Source organism: Nothobranchius furzeri, chromosome 10, assembly GCF_043380555.1.
Source record: "Nothobranchius furzeri strain GRZ-AD chromosome 10, NfurGRZ-RIMD1, whole genome shotgun sequence".
In the NCBI taxonomy this organism is placed as follows: Eukaryota; Metazoa; Chordata; class Actinopteri; order Cyprinodontiformes; family Nothobranchiidae; genus Nothobranchius; species Nothobranchius furzeri.
Window position 1 is genome coordinate 55871310 of NC_091750.1, and position 19253 is coordinate 55890562.

Genomic DNA, 19253 nt, shown 5'->3' on the forward strand with positions numbered 1-19253 from the left:
TGTCCTATTGTGTGCAGACACAGTTGGGCAGACAACTGTAGATTCTGCCCCTATGAGTGAACTGTGCCAAAGGTTCGTGGTCAGACTATATATTTTCATATGAAGGATGGCCTGCCAGGCTAGGAAATAAGAGTAGAAGACCATGTTAGCCTTCTACATGCATGCAAAACCAATTGTTATTAAACAAGAATTATACGTTTTCTCAGTGAGTCTTCACTTTTAAATGACACTGTGCAAGATGGGTTAAATATAAACACGGACATCTGCTCAGAAAATAAGCTACTATTAAAGTAGAAACTCTAATGTTCTAACACCAACATGAAGAGATGTCACCTGTATTTGTAACGCACAAAGAAAATCCTGACTTCCTGAGCAGATGGGCAGATTTTAGGCTTTTAAAAAAATCCTGTTTGTTGCTCCTCCACACATTTCTGTGACTCATAACTGCAGCACATCTGCAGCTTAGACATAATAAAAGTGATGCATAAGATAAGATTCTTCACATTTTCAGCGAGAAATGTGCCATTGAAAAAAAGTGAAGTTCCTTCAAATTTTTGACCAACCTCAGCTCCTGTGAACGAACCAAACCTTCGAGTTTCTCTGTTCCACAGATATATCAACTTTAGATTAAAGCTTTCTGTTCAAAAGAAGCTTCATTTGTAAGAACGTCACGTCCAATTTCATCTCAATGTTGATATGAATACATTTTTGTTTATTGTGCCTTTTAATAAACAAAGTTGTATGTAGTTCTGTAGGATTCAAAAAACGGACTTTCAGCACAACTCAGAGAAAGAGTGGAATGCCCGAGATAAAAGAACAGGAAGTAAGGTGTGTGTGTGTGTGTGTGTGTGTGTGTGTGTGTGTGTGTGTGTGTGTGTGTGTGTGTGTGTGTGTGTGTGTGTGTGTGTGTGTGTGTGTGTGTGTGTGTGTGCGCATGTGTAGGGGGAGTCTGGAGAAAGGAAGAAAACACTCTGCTCTTTTCTCTCCACTCACCCGTTTATCGATCTCGCCGTGCTGCAGCTGTACAAAGCGAGCACTGATAGCAGCAATGTAGCTCTGCTGATTAGAGAAAGCGACCCGCCCCGCTCCCTTGGGGTACTTCAGCTCAGGGTCCGTGTCGATGCCGGCGTAGCAAACTCCACCGTACAAGCGATCCATGATCATGGCCAGCTCCACTAAACAGGAGAGGAAATGTTCCATTTTTAATAAAAGATTGGGTCTTTTTGGGTGAGGGGATGTAAATAAAAACATTAATGAAGCCGTTACAGTGGAAATAAATACTATTTTCTATCTTGCATAGTGCTTTTCAAATATATTTAACAAATTAGGATAATTCGTTGAAGATTTGATCTAAAAATACATTTTTATGTTTTAAATCTACGCTCTTAACTTGATTGGGGTGGGGTCATCAAATATTTAACAAACCGCTGGGCTTTTTGACCTTGGTCATTACCAAAACTATAACAAGGTCTAAACATGGCAGCCAGGAGGGCAACAAGAATCACACATCCTGCATTTAGTCACTGCAGGAACAAAAAAAGGTTTTAATATTCTAAACAGCTCAGCATGAGTTGGTTCTATGATTCCAGCGGAGGTCAGGGACTTTACCCTAAAGCAGCCGCTGAGAGAGGCATTTTGTTTACAGCTAACAAGTTAAAGAAAAAAATAGAATAAAGCATGAGAGCTAAAGCAAGGCTAAAACACCTGATGACCTTTAATAAATGACTCAAAATACGGGAGAACTACGACAACGCTTCAGACTCTACCCTCATGTTAACCAGAACTCAAGTGTTTTCATCACAAACACACACCCGTTGCAGGCGAGTCTGGTAGGATTACCTGCACGGAGCGGACGAGGGACTCCTCCCACAAAGATGGTTTTCCTCGGGTCCAGAGGCTGAGACCCATCCATCACAAAATCGCTGTCGTTCAGATTCCATGGGCGAATCTGGACCTGTCACAAACAAAATCGCAGACGTTTCAGCCCGACACGTAAACTAACCGTTCCACGCGTGCTGAAACTGAACACAAGAGGCTTTTCGTGAGCCTGTCCTCCCACTGACCGGCTTGTCTTTAATGGTGGGGCTGGAAACGCAGAGATAGAGTTTACCGTCCTCCTCGATGCAGGCATCGATCAGAGCCTGCACGGAGCTTTCATCCTGGAACAGCAGGAAGGCGTAGCCTGCAAAATAATGAAAACACACTCGGTCACTCAGGCTGTCCGGGCCACGAAGTATTGACAAAATAATCCTGCCGGGATTGAGTGTGCTGATTACTGGGATCAGACAAACACACACTTCAGGCACCAATTTAGACTCGAGACGTAAAACAGCAACAAAAGAACAAACTGTTGTTTATGTTACCTTTAGGGGGGAAATAAGATTTGCTCTCCGCTTTGTGAGGCCAGTCCACAAACAGGTGTCCAAAACGGCGGAAACTGGCCGTAATCTCATCTGAAATTAAAAACAGAACATGAAATCGGTGTGGATTTGTAAATAATGTGCTCAAAGCGTATTATTAAACAAAGATTTGAGCCCTCATCTTTTTACGGTGACTGCCGTACCTTCGTCTATATCTGGAGGAAGTCCGCCAACGAAGACCTTGCGTGAGTAGCGTTCCACACGCTCTCCGTTCTGATGGGGAAAGCAGTGCGGGGAGCCCAGGCTGGCGAGACTCGGATCCCCACGCTCGTCGTCGGGAAAACTATCCTCCATGGGAAAGAGAGAAGAGTGGCCTGAAAGAGAGAGAGAACAAATAGGTCAGGTGAAAGAGAATTAAAGGTGCAAAAACCCACATCTTTGTGCTTGCTAATGTTAATTAGCTGTGGCGGCCATCTTGAATGGATTAATTTGTTGTAGGCGTTGTGCAAATCTAGGGCTGCACCACCCTCCCAAGTATGCATTTTAATGCTGATTACATCACAGCAAAGCAACGGAGCCGTCCAAATTGAAAGGACACTCAAACACGTCCTCGGTTCCCCACAACTTCAAGGACAGGTATGGTGTCTCCTCACTGGCTGTGGCTACCCCCGTAGTCATTGCGAGAGACTTTTGTTGAAGTTATAATGGCAGATGAAGCGGTTTATAGTTTAAATGTTGCTTTAATAATAATTAGGCTTTTTGTTTACATATCAAATAATAAAAATGCTCGTTAACGACCATATTTTCTCACATACTGCTGCCATGTTTAGTTCAGACTTCTGTTTATCACCATCACAGTTGCTAAGCAACAGGACATACGCCGAGGTAGAGGCAGGAATAAATACTGGGACAGTTAGGACCGGGTAGGACGAGTCTTCACAAGGATCCTTCCTCTGAATTTGGACATAGTTCATCTATCCGTGGTTTAAGACTTGATGCTAATTAAAAACTGAAAATCAACTGTTCTTCTTTGATGACATCAAAGGAATTCAATATTTAACCCCCGTTCAAATGATTGTCGAAACACAACCACATGAAATAAATGTAGCAGGTGACAGAACCATTCCACAAAGTGCCTCAAATTTTGCACAAATACACAAAAGAAGCACAAATTGAAGGAAAATGATTGAAACACAAAGCAAGTCAGCCATGCAGCAGCAAGATGAAGCCGTATGAGAAGTGCACATAAAGAAAATAAATATATAGAAACAAAAAGTATTAAATGCTCAGAATGTCAAGAATTGTATTCGTATTAGACTTAATTAGTTCCTGTGAGCAGTGAACAAAAAGTGTTTTTGAGAAGTGAAACACTGTAGTACTCTTAAGTCTGAATAGTTTCACTGTGGAACATATGCGTGGTGGAGGCTAAGCTGTCCCTGGCCCATTCCTGCTCTCAAGCAGCCTGCCCTGCTCTGAGCTGCTTTATAAAGATTTATGCAAGCGTGTTAGTCTTAACTTACAGCCTCACCATGTGTCTGCTTCAGCTGCAGTGTGACTAAATGACATACAACAAGTTGTGAGCCTCACTGCCTCGTTAACTCTCAGCTACGCCTATCGTCTCATTTAATGCTGCAAACTGTATGCAAAGGGGGGAACAATGCAAAGAAGCAAAGCCTAATGAGGATATTTTTAAAAAGGCATGTTCCACAACCTCAATGACATTTAGACGACCATGCAACATGTCAAATCACTTCACATAAAAAACAGTCATTGCAATGCATACATGAAAAGAAAAATATTTCAAAATTTCCCTGCAAACATTCACGACCACGTTTTTACCTCGTCTCCTGCTATAATTCCTGGCTGCATGAGGAATAAAGACAAATCAAACGTGAGGATGTTTAGAAACGGTGCATAATAATAATCCGATCAAATAAAAGCGCCAGGTGGTTCATGACAATGATGCTCCACACTCGCCCGCCCACCGCTGATTTGGTTAATCAGAGATGAATCATAATCAGTCTGCAGCTCTGCTCCCACTCATATCATCTCCAGTATGTAGTAACGGGTGTGTGTGTGTGTGTGTGTGTGTGGGGGGGGGGGGGGGGGGGGTCCAGTTTGTCTTTGCATTTTTTATGTGTAAAGTGTCTTTCTATGTAAGAGGTATAAATAATTACTCGTTACGATAGAAGATGGCTTCCTGGGCAGCCTCAGTTTGTACCCTGCAGGACTGATAAGCTAACGGGTAGTTAGAGTTAAACCAATATCAAAGAGTATTTGCTGCCATTTTAAAACAGCTCCAGCGACTAAAATCACGTTTTTAGACTTTTAAGCTACTGTCAGAACTGCACTTCAACACAGACTGTAATTTTGCGAATATAAATTCACAAGCAGCTGAAGAAAAACTTAATTAAAGCTGGGGTGCACTGCATGACATCATCAAGGAGAGGAGGAGATTTTAAAATATTAATGGCTGTAGGTCCCATTCCTGCTACCCCTTCTGGAAGAGCTGAAAGCCACACCTCATACCGCCCTTTTTAACCAAATCTGTCCATCTAAAACCAGGACGAATCTGGCGCTCGCATTGGTAGCACACCCCTGCTAACGCTACAACAAGCTGAAACTACAATTCGATGTAGCGTAAGGTTGAACGCTATGCTAATGCTTTCGCTCCAACACAAAAAATATAAATCCCTTTTCGTTCCCCCCCTCCTCCACAGTTAGCTTGAAGTTTGCAGACTGACATCAATTCAATGCAGTTAGAGTAACATTCATGCTCGGTTGGTGTGCTAAGCTGACTGTCTGTGCGTCACCCTGCAGTGCATGCTGGGAACTGGGGCGCATTCTCACTGACAGCTCCATCTTGTGGACACATAACTCTATTGGTCAAGGGTCTAGGCTTAAATAAATTATTCATTTTTGCTGTAGAGGCCAGGGGAAGGACTTAGTGGAAAATATAAATTATAAAAAAATTACAGACTTTATTTCATAGAACAGGGTCAGATAGTGAAATTTAAAGCCATACTCTGCAACCTTTTCATATTTTTTAATAATTTTCTTGAGCCAGTAAGTAAAACCACCCTTTAAAGAGTTAATGAAAGGTCACTCAGACCCCCACCGCCCTGTGTGGCCAGAATATTGCACTTTCAACTTCAGAGTGCAGGTGTTCTGACTATCCGTGCTCCCCGTCGAAATGCACTACTTTGGCGAAACGCGCAGGGCATGCACAGGCCGATTATTGCATCACAGGCTGTTTACAAGTCGAGACGTGCTACCTGTGGAAGTTTTCATTTAATCTCGTCACGTATCTAGTTACTTTCAACTCGTTGAAGGTCACAGTAAGGATTTCTTTAAGTTGTTTTATTAAATTACTGCTTGCTGTATGTTTATCTGACAGTTAGTTTGTAAGTGGCTTCTAAAATACCGTTATTATACTGTAAACAAGAAACTTCTCCCATTGTTTACAGTCATTCTGAGAGTCCCAAATTAATATCCAAAAGTTTTATATTATACATATAATAATTTTATCATAGTTGTATAATAATCTCCAAAATTATACATTCAAACAAATAACTATAAGTATTGGGGGAAAGCATATTTGTTCTATGTGGATTAATTTGTCTAATAAAGGATTAGGTAGAGAAATAGAATGGTAAGAGCTAACGTCTTACAAATCTCAATTTTTAAGAATCACTTTCTCGACATGGGTGAAAGTAGTTGGTAAATCGTCATTGTTCTGAGAATATTCAAATGTTTTTAGCAACTAAGGGGTTAATTTTTACGAAATGACTAAACTGCTTCCTACACTATCCACTTTTTTTCATAAAATAAATTAACAGTAGCTACCAATTTTCAGTAAACCTGGACAGACTGAATCAGCTGTTGAAATGCACGTTGGTAAGAAAATTCGACGAGGAAGCACAGATGGTCAGAACACCGGTCCTGTCCCTGTTAGACTTAGTAAAGTGGAGCTGACGAGCTGGTTCTGGAGTCTGCTTCCAGCACGTTTCCTGCATGTTTTAGATCATGAACACAGCTGATTTGTTTAATTCAGTGTTGGACCACTCCTGTAGACACTAATGAAGGCTGAGGAGACATTTCAGCAGTTAGATTAAGGTGTTAAAGTTACAAATGCACAGCGAGGAGATAGTTATTACTTTTGGGTTCACTAATGGAACACTAGGAGATGCTAAAGGCAAGCCAAAACTGCCTAGTCTCCCTTTAAGCAATAAAAAAAAAGTAAACCATATACTCCAGCTCAAAAGCAAAATATGTATTTTGTAAAAAGATACGTCTCCTCACATTACATTAATATTTAAAAATAAAGCTCCGTCATCAAACGAGTTGGAGGTAGATGCAAAAACCCAAGCAGATCTTCCATCTCGGGTAAGCAATATGCATAGAAGGATTCCTGTGACATTAAGAAGAGAAAGTAATTTACTGGATGACGTGATAAAGACCACAGGAGGTGTGACACTAAGTCTTGTTAAGAGTTAATAAATCCCAGACCGGCTCCTGCAACCCTGGAGATGCCTACAAAAGAAACTTGGAAACGTAGAATATTATTTAAAAAGAGCAGCTAGTGCTAGAAAAAACAAATACGGTTTCAATTTAAACACCAGATTTGATCAGTCAGGCAGAAGTGGCAAGAAAGAAAACCCATCTGTAAAATAAAGTTTACTGCACACGATCACACACAGCAGTGAGAGGAAATGTTCTGCAAAAGATAAGTAAACGAAGAGACAACTCAGAAGCTGAAGCCTGGTCACACATAATGTGGTAAAGCAATACATCTTGAGGTGGTGCGTTAAAACCCCTGATTCTGGTATCTAAAGGTCAAAGTACTCTACCCTATATGAAAAAATGACTATTATCTGTAGCTATAACTCTATTTCACCAAAGGTGGTGGTTTGGATATTGTGCTGCTGATTCCAAAGAACCAATGTGACCAACTTTCAGATGAGTAATAAAGTTTTTTTTTGCTAAGAACAGAAGTCGAAGAATTCAAATGTCATCATAATCTAAAGCTGAGAGACTAAGGAAAGAAAGGGTGAGGAGGCAGCTGGAAAGCATGGGCAATAATCCTCGCCTCCCTCGGCGGACCTTCCAAACCAGATGGACATTAACTCTGAGGGGAAGGTCAAAAGGAGCCAGAAATGGAGAAAATAGCGAGAGGCAGTTAAGCAGATTGAAAGACAGCACAGAGGGCTATAAAAAGATGTGTGTGAGAGGGAGAGAAAAACAGATTAGAAGCAATGGAGAAATGAGCTGATAAAAAGCTGTGTGGGGGTGAGAGAAAGTGAGAGTGACTGGGGAGGGGGTGGGAGGGCTGGGATCAGGAGAATGAGGAATGCAATCTGCGTATCCTTATGAAGCAGAGAGAGAGAGAGAAGAGGGCTGGTGTGTGCAGTCCCGATCCGCTGGCACCATCTGTCTCAAGGCACCATGACTGCTCTGGACCATGTGATCTGACCATGTGACCCAGCAGGCTTTACAAGAAACTACCGGCTTCTCGTGTTTTACATGCCGGCCAGAGTTCCAACACCACAGTCACAGCGAGAGAAAGTAAATGAATGTTTCAAGCCTGAGTCATGCTGACGGTTTTCAGAAAAAAAGCTCGAAGACTTAAGAACTTTACGTCCAACACGGTAGTCCTATAATATCAGACAAATGTCAGAAAACTTCCTCAATATTTTTACCTACACCTCTTTTGTATCACTCAAACTTTTTTGCATCTCTTCACCAAATCAAAGCCAATGATATGTCTAATTCTGTCATCCATTCATCCAACCTGTTAAAAAAAGACTGTTATTTTATTTTTTTCCACTTTTGTTTCATTTGCCTCTTATGTCAAAAGCAAAGCAGTACGAACTGTTGAAATAAAGCTAACACAAAAGAAGTTGTGCAATGAGATTTAAAAAAAGGTTGCAACCAAAATTACTTATTCAAATTCACTTAGCAAGAAAGAAAATGGCTGTTATACTCTGTTACTAAAGAATGGGGAACAGAGGAATGGCGCAACAGGAGGTTCTGAACCCGCGAGACACAAACATCGCCTTTAATTCCCACGTTCTAATGTTCCACTAACCTGTTAAAATTGTGCATAGGGTTCAATACGTACCGTTAATGGGGAGAGGGTTGTCCGCCCCTGGGTGGGGAAACCCTAGACGACCTACACAAAAAAAAACACAAAACAAAAGATATCATATTTACTGAAATCCCTCTGGGATTAATAAAGTATTATTGTATTGTATTATACTGTATTGTATTGTCTGTGTGTGTGTGTATGTGTGTGGTGGTGGTGGTGGTGGTGGTGGTGGTGGAGGGGGGGGGGGGGGGGGGGGGGGGGGCTCTGGCACTCCTGCTTCAGGGGGTAGAAGTTAGTCCAAGGAGTGGGGGGGCAGAAAAGAGCAGAATAACGAGCCTTGCTTAATATGCAAACATCTTTCCTCTGATTGGCTAACAGCAACACATCTCTTCCACTGCCTCCATTCACACTGTAACATTAATGTTTCATCTCCACAAATAACATAAGCCTGAACGTGTTCCGCCATGTTGTGGAGTTGCTAATGCTAATAGTTAGCTTCTACTAGCTGTCACATGCTTTGCTCTCTCCTGGACGTTAAGTGAACAAGAATTAGACGGTTTCTCTGTAAACACAACCGTTGCCATTTCCTTGAAAATCAGTTCTGGACATCAGTTGTTAGATTAAACAAATAATATGAGGAAATAATGGATGAAATCAGTGGACTCTATTTTAGCGAAGAGTTGAACCTGAAAGTATAATTTTCTTGATCTCATCACTGGCTAGGGCCAAACTTCGGACAAACGGTGTTGCTGTCTGTACAGAGACCTTTCTCACAACAACAACAACAACCTAGACCTGTTGTGTGTTAAGATCCACAAATCCCAAAAGAATGCTTTGAAATCAGTGTTTGGTGCGTGAAATGTGTCAAACTGGAGAAACAGCAAGTTTGTGTCATCATAGGGTCCTCAACAACACCAGGATAAGTTGCATAGTCGCTGATTTGGCGTGCTGGCTCGGGTTGGGTGACTCTGGCAGCTTGTGGTTTTCTACAAGGTCACCCATTGGTCTGAACTGGAGGCCTGCGGGTTGGTGGTCATTGGAAAGTGGAGCCAGACAACACCCCAAGTGTAAAATGGCATGTGTGTATGCCGATTTTAATTAATTTTCAATAATCTCAGTATATTATCATCTACCTGTTCAGTGACTGCAGGTGGAAATTAGCATTCATGCTATAACTTGGTGCAGAGCCTTTGTCTTGGTCAGTGTGTAGTTATCTAGTCTTAATGTCAAATAAACACATACCAAAGCGTTGCATTGCTATGTAAATATGGCATCATGGCACATGTATGTTCCTGGTGTGTGCAACACTTCAGGAATGGGTCCACATCATTTACGCCCTGAAACATGTTTTCCCTGTTTCATGATATGACTAGCTATACCATGTTAGGATCTGGAAGCTACATCATACATTTGTGACACATTTTCCAAGGTCACCTAACACACACACACACACGCACGCACGCACGCACACGCGCGCACGCACGCACGCACGCACGCACGCACACACACACACACACACACACACACACACACACACACTTAAATGCATGTTATGATGCCAAAAAAGCTTCACAGTAATGCAAGGCCCCCTTTCAGCATAATGAGATGAAAGAGGTCAAATAAAGCAACCATTGTTGTTTGGATATGGACCGCCTGGCGATTGGTGCATTCCGATGCCCCTGTCACAAGGAGATCTGCCGGTTCCTCCCCCACGTTCCGCCCACGGAGCGCCACAGAATGATGAAAAAAGTAGTAGAATTCAACAGAAACTACGAGTGCCCACCCGCTGCTTTTAAAAGTTGGTGTTACAATCATCCATTCCGTCAAGATTGTTCATTACAATCAGAAGCATATAGGTTTGATGTGTTTGTGAAGTGCTCCAGTTTTATCTGGTAACCCAAAACAGATTATACCGACAATCTCAATCCTGGTTGCAGATTTGACCAATTCATATAAGTGTCATTCAGCAAGTTCACAAACAGAAGGTGAACACAGATGCGTCACAGACCAAACATAAATATAGAATCACAGCCTATGTGGGATTTAAAGCCTCTTATAATCTCTGAGGAGCACGCAGGTACATCACATCCCTACATGTCTGCAGGACAGTGTGTGGCTGCTTTGTGAACCTCATTTGCATGCCGCTGGCTGCACACACACACACACACTCACAATACACAAATGATTAAAGCACATGTACGCACGAGCTCACACACACAACAGTGGTGTGTTTACGTGTGGTGGCTGAACAGAGGGATCCTTTTTGTCAGTCAGGACAATGCTGGAAGTGACTCAAAGCCACTTCTACTGTAGACATTTTGTCTCGCCTGTTTTGTTGTGATTCTTTTGTTGAATAAGAATCATCTAAAATCAGAAACTTGTGTGCATTTGTGTCTAAATTGCCTTTTTTAGGCATGCTGTCTGTTAGTGAGAGGGCTACAGATTTTTTAATCCTGAGGGCGGAAACGTCAAAGAACAAAAAAAAAACACACAAGGGGAGGATGTGTTGTAATGCATCATGTGAGAGGTTTACAATGGGTCACATTATCAGAACCAATCAGAGGCTAAGGAAGGTCAAAAAGTAAATAAATCATTTGTGCAGAGGTAAAATGTATAACCAGGAGGTTTAACTTGTATCACAACAAAACAGCCGTTTTCCAACAATGGAAGCACAAGTGAGAGAAGCCTTTATGTTTAACTCATCAGGAAACATCTGTGGCCCAAATACCATAACAGAGCTAGTAGAAAAGCCTGCTCTTGGAAAGATTTGACAGCAGAACACAAACTCACAGCTGCATGTGATGAGTCTTGTGAGTCATTCTGGGGCCAGAGCACTGCAGAGTTTCACTTTCTTCAGTAACCTCGCAGCAAACTTTGACAGGTGGCCTCTTTTATGATCATGAAGGTATTTTAGGACATTTTGTGTGATTAAACAGAAAAACTACTTCTGATCTATTATTTTAAGATTAAAGCTCACACACAGTCCTGAGGTAATCTATTAGCTCAGCAGATTGTTACAACCCGGCTAAAGGGGTGTTGCTCTTTAGGATTAAGCCATGTGGTAACCCTGTAGAAACACAGTGACTACTGGCAGCTTCTGTTAAGTGTGCCCCACCCAAATGCCTCAACACTACTAAAGCCCTTGGAAGTGGAAGGTGTTTCCTTTCAGCGATCACTACCAGAACCAGCTCCTCCCTCTCAACCAACAGTGAACACAGTGGCCATACTGTCTTCTGTTAGCAGTTTTCTTCAGCTGTGATTACTGTGATCTGCACGCTGAAAAGGCAACAATGCTGAAATAACCACAACAACTTAGCCAAAATGCTGAAAAATAATAGAAATAAATCATTTTAAATAAAAATGGTCAGCACTGTTCAGCTAAAGTGTGTGTTCAGTTCTGGTTTGCTCACACTCAACATGATCACCAAGTTTGAGCATTTTGTTGATAGAGAACAGTGATCGTCTATTAATGCAAAGTTTTCTGGAAATGGAAATGACATGAACACATCAACACGCTAGCATGCCTACTAAACAACTATCAAACTAACATCACTGGCCTTGTCTCAGCGTGATCACGCACCCTAAACCCAACAAAGATGTTTTGGCGTGGGCAGGTGTTTTCTGTGAATCTGTAAAAATATTCTACAGTTATTGTCAAATAAATGACCCACATTTTTAGAGCACCTTTCTGAGTGCATGCCTCATTTTTATTAAACCTTCTGGTGGATAGATCAATATATTGGGATGCATTTTAAATGAGTAAGGCTGTAGCATACTGGTGCCCATTTCTTACTAGAAAAAGTATTTATGTTACTAACATTAGGTTTTAACGGGGTTAAATATTGGCTGTGTTTACTCCGAACTCAACTTCCATAAAGGCAAATCTGCTAAAGTCCTTGACAGAAAACTGTTATTTAGTGATGATTCTGTTTGATTTGACTAACTTTAAGCTCAAAACTGCTGTGAGAAGTTAAAGCGACAGCCCTCCCACTCACTGAGCACCGCTCTGCCTCGTTGTCTGCAGCGTGCCGTCTCTTCAACTGTGATTGGTCAAATGACGACATGTGGCTAACACACTAGAACACAGATCGTATGTGAACAAGATGAATCCCCCCCTCCTTTCTCTGACTGATTCTCATAAAGAGTAACTGAAACCCGACAGAAGCAAAAACCTTTCAGATCTACACGATTCACGTGAACGCCACATTTGGCTCAAAAACGGTGATTTACGCTAAAAAAGCTACACGTTTGCAGGTATGTGAGTCAGAGGACTCCACAGCGCTTTACACTACAGAGAATCCTTCATCCATTTATTTATTTATTCACACGCCGGTGGTGATGAGCAACTGCGTAGCCACCACTGCCCTATGGCACCCACCGCTCCCTCTGACCACCGGCTGCAGACAAGGAGGGTGAAGTGTCTTGCCCAAGGATACAACGACTGACATGAAGGAGCCTGGGATCGAACCTCCAACCCACCGATTAGCAGGTGAATTACTAATCCCTGAGCCACTGTCGCGCCAAATTATATCAATGAAATAAAGAGAAATAAATAATCACATTCAGCTAACACTGACTGGTCAATATAGCACATAACAATTCACGAGTATTGTCTGGTCTTTAAGACTCAGATAGGTAAAACAAACCTAAACTAAAATAATTCTGATCTATGGATACAGAATCACAACTAGTGGCAAGGTGTTTTGAGTCCTTAGCAAATATGTCCAATGTCTATGTTGTAACTCAAACTGAAAGATTTTCTACCATTACTGTGGACTATTTTGATTTTTGCCACTCTCAAATCTTCTACTGAGGAAAAGATGGTCAAACTAGGGCTACACAATTACCCAAAAGGGAATCTCAATCTCTGTTTCAGTATCCCATAATCAGTAAACTACGATCAACAGATATTGACAATACTCCACAGAACACTGAGGAAAATCAGATCAATGACTGATCAATAAGTGGTCACTGAAGGTTTCTGTGAACTAGATAATGTTGTCAAGCATCGATTGGTCACATTTTCCAGTCTGTCAAAAATTATGTTCAGCTTTCAGATTTTCAGTCATTGTACAAAAAAATTATAATTAAATGACATTAAACACTAGGTCAATATGGCACTGACATTTTTCCAAAAATTATTGTAGCTGGGCTTTTAAAACTGTATTATGTTTGCATGTAAGTAACAGATGATTATATAAATATCACATAGTACAAGTCAAACATAAAGATATAAAAACCATGTGCGTGTGTGATGGAGGGTGGCCATATTTACCTTTCAGGGTATCTTGCTCCGCCCTCATGATGTCGATCAGGGAGGTCTCCAGAGGACCCATGTTGAAGCTGTCGATGGATCTGTTGCGATCCTGAAGAAAAAGCCAAAAATAAAGATTCAGTTTAGATTTTCCTTTAAGCCACAAATAACATGTAACATCTTTAATTAATGTGGCAATCAACACTCTCTGTGATTGAACCCGAGTCCCACATATTACTATAAACACATACTAACCAAAGAGACATCAGTGCTCATTTACACATTCAGTTATGATATGAGTACTTCTCATAATAAGCACCTGTGGCCACTACTAAAATAATAAATTCAAATGGAGCAGTCAGATGCTGCCCTGTGACTCAGGTCTTTTAAGATCTCTTCAACTGATCCTTTTTCTTATTCAGTTTAAGAAAATATCACCATCCAGGCCAGAAGGTGGCGAGAGCGACCACACTAGCAACATTTTAAAATACAGAAGAAATGTCATTTTGGGGACAGATTTGTCAAAACTATAGTCTGTCTTTATGACCAACTGTTGTTTCATCATTTTATCTTGTTTGTTTTTATCTATCTATCTATCTGTTCTTTGGTGTAAAGCTAATTATATGTCTGTTGCGGCTGCCTTTTGGCCAAATCGTTGTAAATGAGAATGAGTTCTTAATCGACTCATCTGGTAAATAAAGGTTAAATAATTCAAATTTAAAAAATAAAGTCTGTAAAAATAAGAGGAGCGAATCCTCCGTGCAGTTGTCGGTACCAGATCTGCTCGGGTGCCAGGTAAGCTCAAGGTCCTGTGCCTGCCGATGACATCACACAATGGCAAATCCACTTGGCTTTTACACATACGTTTTGGAAAGAGTTTAGCTGTGTTGTTATATATTCTTGTGTATCACGGCCTAAATGTTTTCTTTATAACTGTAATTTGGTAATAAAACAACACATTGGCTTTGTTAAAAAGAATAAACAGGTCTTAAATGTGATAGTTTTAAAACAAATTTACATAATTAGCAGCCATGTCCATTTGTATAAATTTGGAATTTATTTTGCACTACAGAACTTCAACCGCAAGGACTACAACCACAAATTTGTTCAGACCAATCAAAATCTTCGGTGTCAACATGCTAATGTAACTTTTACGAACGTGGTATCGTAACTTTAGAAAGTCCTCCCGTCAGCCAATCATGTAGTGTGACGTCATCGGCAGGTGCAGGTCCTTGAACCGATCTGGCACCCGAGCAGATCTGATACTGACACCGTCACCCGTAGGTTTCCTTAGAGCTGCACTGAAGCCCAGTAGGCGGTTCCCACTACCGCCATCTTGGCCACGTAACATGTCTCATTACTCCCAGTAAATACTAATGATTGACTCCAATCAAACTCTGAGCCAATGTACAAGCTAACTAAGCTAACCAAAGTTAACAGAAGTTGGTGGGCGCTTTTTATCCAGAAAACCGCAGTTGAATGACTTTGCTACACTCTGCCTTCGAGGCTGCAACAATCTTAACATGAGTCTGAGGCTAAGGCCTTCCCCTGAAGCAAGCGGGGGGCAAGTCTCTAACGCTGACAGCGCATCTGCTACCTGCCAATCAACAGGACAAACCCCTAAGTGTTCATAATTTCAAACTTCATTGACATCTAAATGGAAGAGTAACTAAAATGTTCACCCTCCTCGGAGTTGCCATGATGGGTAACTGGACCTATTAAACCAGAAATGTTTTTTTGAACCAGTCTGTAAACATGTTTATTTCTGCTGGGAAGTTGACATTTTTAACTTTGGAGTCAATGGGAACTTGCTCCTTTCTGTAGCCAGCCCCTAGTGGATGAGAGGGGAACTGCAAATGTAGTCACTTTTGCATTGGCCTCACTTTTGGCAGGTGGAGGTTCCCCCATGGTCAAAACTCAAGATTCCTTTTACATTATTAATTAAATATTTAAATACATACTTTTTTTTACCGATAACCTTTTCAAGGATTTTTTGTTTGATTTCCCTATTTTGCAACATTTGACAAAAAAAAACTTACAGAAACAGACCCTCTCAGGCACACATTTAAGAGCTGATAGCTCCCCTGGCTATGTGAAGTTGATCAGTTGGGTTTACCTTCTGTCCAAAACATGTTTAGTAATGTTTATTTTCTTTAATGTGGTCAATATGGATTTTGAACCTACTTTCTGCAATGCATATTTTTAATTGAAAGCATTAAATAATGTTGGGACAGTGAGGTTGCTCTTCGATAAAAATGCAGGTGTGTGCTTTAAAAAGCTCAAGTCTGGAAAACATCCAATTAAAACTGCGAGACTGACAAGATGCCTGACAGTCCACACGCACAAATCACTCTGCGTTAACACAATGTCTTCCTAAATTACTGTTGTTCATCAAGCAGGAGAACAGTCGCTATGTTGGAAAGGGAGAAAAACCCCAAGGTGAACGATCTCATTCTTTCAGTCAGATGTGATGGTGCTCTGTTGTCATATTTTTTGTTGTAAACAATCCTCTAAAGTCTGTCTGATCCACACTAGATAGTGAGCATTGTGCTAATGAAATTAAAACCAATAATTGAATAAAGCTGTAAAAAAGAAAAGCTTGTCCCTGTTTTTTAACTGCTTATCCAGTCTGACTCACCCTAATGAAGAATGACCCTCCCACCAACCCATTTATTTGGTCTCAAAGACTCAGTGGATGACCAACTAGGACCTACGGATTCCATGTTTTTACCTGGTTTCGTTTCCCCGGTTTCTTAATCTTTTTCAGGATTTTATTTTTTGTTTTAACTCTCCTCTCTTAATTATTTGTTTTAAGTTGGTTTTACGATTGCTATATTTTCTTCTGATGGTTTTATGTTTTTATTATGTTGTGTTCAGCACCTTGGGCATCTTTGGTCGCAGAAGGGGCTTTATAAATAAATAAATGAAATGAAATGTTATTGGTAATATCGGACACTGGGGGTATGGGGGGAAGTAATCTTAAAAAGGGTCAGTTTGTAACACGCTCTAAGAAAAAATTCATCACCTTACTCCAACTAAATTCAGACTTTTGAAATGCATTTATACACCTTAGTCCCACTGGAGTCAAACCAAACTGGGCTGCTCCTAATCGGGCCAAAGTACCCAGACATTGCGGTTAGAAAACCAAGTACCTGCTTGTTAACAAAAGCCTCTTTTAGAAAACAATGCTGCCAATTTACCGCGATGCTGAGCCGACATCAGGCCTTAGGTAATTTGTAAGTGGTCAGAGTGGCGGTAATGTGGTGCAATCATGAAACATAACAGTTTTCATTGCGATTGAAATCGCGCTCAGACAACAAAAGTGAAACTTACGGCCCATATTTCAATATAGTTGCTGGCCGGAGCTCGGCAGTAATTCCCCACGTGACCAGGACACCTCCCTCTGTTGTGCTTAGGTCTAATCTTCTTTCACAAGTCCGGCGTTGCGGTAATATTACTACCAAGTTTTGCTGAACAAATGCTGCAAAATTCCTGCATTGCCATGTCACTTTCTTAAGACACACCGTGGCAGCAGTATTGCACTAATTTGCCAGCATGGTGTCTTCTAAAAAGGGGTATAGTCCCAGATTAGCTAAGCTCTAATCGCCCTGTACACTCCCCCTTCCAGAAGCGATGAGACCATGGAAGCAGTCTTCTGATCTCGTCTACATGAATTGTCTGACAGTGTAACACAATCAAATAGGGCAGTTGGTATCAAATTTACTGTGTTTCAACAATGTTGTCGTTCATTTATTCAGCCATTGCACATAACCTGCTTTAACTCCATCTGCTTCACTCCTGCAAACATTTGTTTATCACTATAGACCAACCAGAAGGCCAACATGAAACGGTGCATGGCGACACCTACAGAAGCGAAGTCGAACACAGTTCTTTCATAAATCAGTTTTCTAACTGACATGTAAACTAAGATAAAGTCTCCAGTTCTAGTTAAGGTATTGGCTCGATTATTGCCATTGCTCATTTAGATACACATGTAACTTTATTTGTGATTCTACTTTTGATTTGTTAACACCCCACACCCCCATACCTAACACACCCCTTAGGACTGAATAGAAATTTTAAAATACACACATTCCAGGTGAATAGAACACTTTGTAACTGCTAAACTTTAACTATTGAAATTCTGTTTTTGAATACTTTTATTCATGTATTTATTTATTATTGCCGTTCCAACATCTTGTACCATTTCCTCTTAGTAATGTTTCATGTTTAGGGAGTAAAAAACATTAAAAAAAATAATTATCACTTTTCAAAAGCCTTCAAAAGCACCTCAACAGGATCATCGAGAAATCAAGACGAGTCACGGCTCTGACTGATAATAGAACTTGCACAACAGGAATTACCCAACATGCCAGTCAACGTGCAAGCAATCTTTATACGCAGTTCTTTTCTTTTCAAAACTGCAGACGTCTTGGCCCTTTAGTATTTATCAGAAATCAGGTGAAACTGTAGCTAAAGTGAATAAGGAAAGTCTGAGGGTGAAACCACTCTGGAAAGAAAAGCTCATGGTTACCATGAACTCTCCAGGGGTCAAAAGCTAAAGGGTTCAGAAAAACAGACCTACGTCTGTGAACCACATGACCCAGGCTGCGCCAGGCTGGCTACTCACTTCTTCATCCACTATCTGGTGTCTGCAAAGGCTCCTAAATTTGAGAGCTACTGTGAATGTCTGACCAGCTAAGTGTGTAGTCAGATATCTGGCACGCCACCCGCTTTAAAAAGCCAAACCTTTCAACTGTAGCCAAATTTTAACAGCATTTTGGGTTACTGTGGATCTCCTACACAGACTGAAAGCAGCAGCAAAAACCGAAATTGCACAGTAGAACACACCCAGAGTGCACACTCTCCCTCAAAACAAATATAAGCACAGGGATAAAGGCCAGCCTGTGTCTTCTGGTTTCTCATATCCGCCTCAGTATCAAATAAGAGCTTCAGCTGTGGCTTCAGGTCAGACAAACCAAACCAAACACCAGATAAAGATCTGCAACAACTGAATGATAACCATGGAAAACATACATCATTAATCAGCCGATTATTGAACAAATATAAACATATAAACACCAGGCAGCAAAGTTCAGCTAGAAGTCTTGTTTTGGTGGTATAGTTGTACTTTATTCCATTCAATTCAATTTTATTTATATAGCACCAAATCATGACAAGAGTCGTCTCAAGGCACTTCACATAATAATTTATTGTCCCTGGATGTTGGAAAACTCTGAAATTAACGCTATTTTGTTTAAAGGTCAACTTATTTTTTTTTATACATTTGCAATGGTCTCTAGTAGGAATGAATGCCTTATAAGTTGTTCTCTGGGGGACAAAAGCTCCGGTGCACCTGTTTGAGGACGTCAGTCAGAAGAGAAAGTAGCTTCTGAAATATGGACATCTCGCTTCTGATTGGATAAGAGCAACTCAAACATAAAGGAGGTCTGCCATGTGTGGAGATGCTAATGCTAACGGTTAGCTTCTGCCAGAGACGAGAGGTGCAGACCATGACTAACTGTTAGATCTGTGCATCCTTCTTCCTCAA

At 41.0% G+C, this 19253-nt stretch overlaps 1 protein-coding gene across 3 annotated transcripts in view; it reads right to left on the reverse strand.

The window, feature by feature from the left end:
• cpeb4b (cytoplasmic polyadenylation element binding protein 4b) overlaps positions 1-19253 on the reverse strand; it is a 40710-nt gene that overhangs the window by 3259 nt on the left and 18198 nt on the right. For 2 of the 3 annotated variants that reach the window (XM_015961293.3, XM_070555345.1), the window contains exons 3-10: positions 13724-13814; positions 8482-8532; positions 4200-4223; positions 2564-2734; positions 2364-2453; positions 2064-2182; positions 1840-1954; positions 994-1175 (exon numbers count right to left, since the gene is read on the reverse strand). In XM_015961293.3, coding sequence (XP_015816779.1) covers positions 994-1175; positions 1840-1954; positions 2064-2182; positions 2364-2453; positions 2564-2734; positions 4200-4223; positions 8482-8532; positions 13724-13814 — 843 coding nt within the window. The remainder of the gene's footprint in view (positions 1-993; positions 1176-1839; positions 1955-2063; positions 2183-2363; positions 2454-2563; positions 2735-4199; positions 4224-8481; positions 8533-13723; positions 13815-19253) is intronic. The other variant, XM_015961294.3, reaches the window with a different exon arrangement.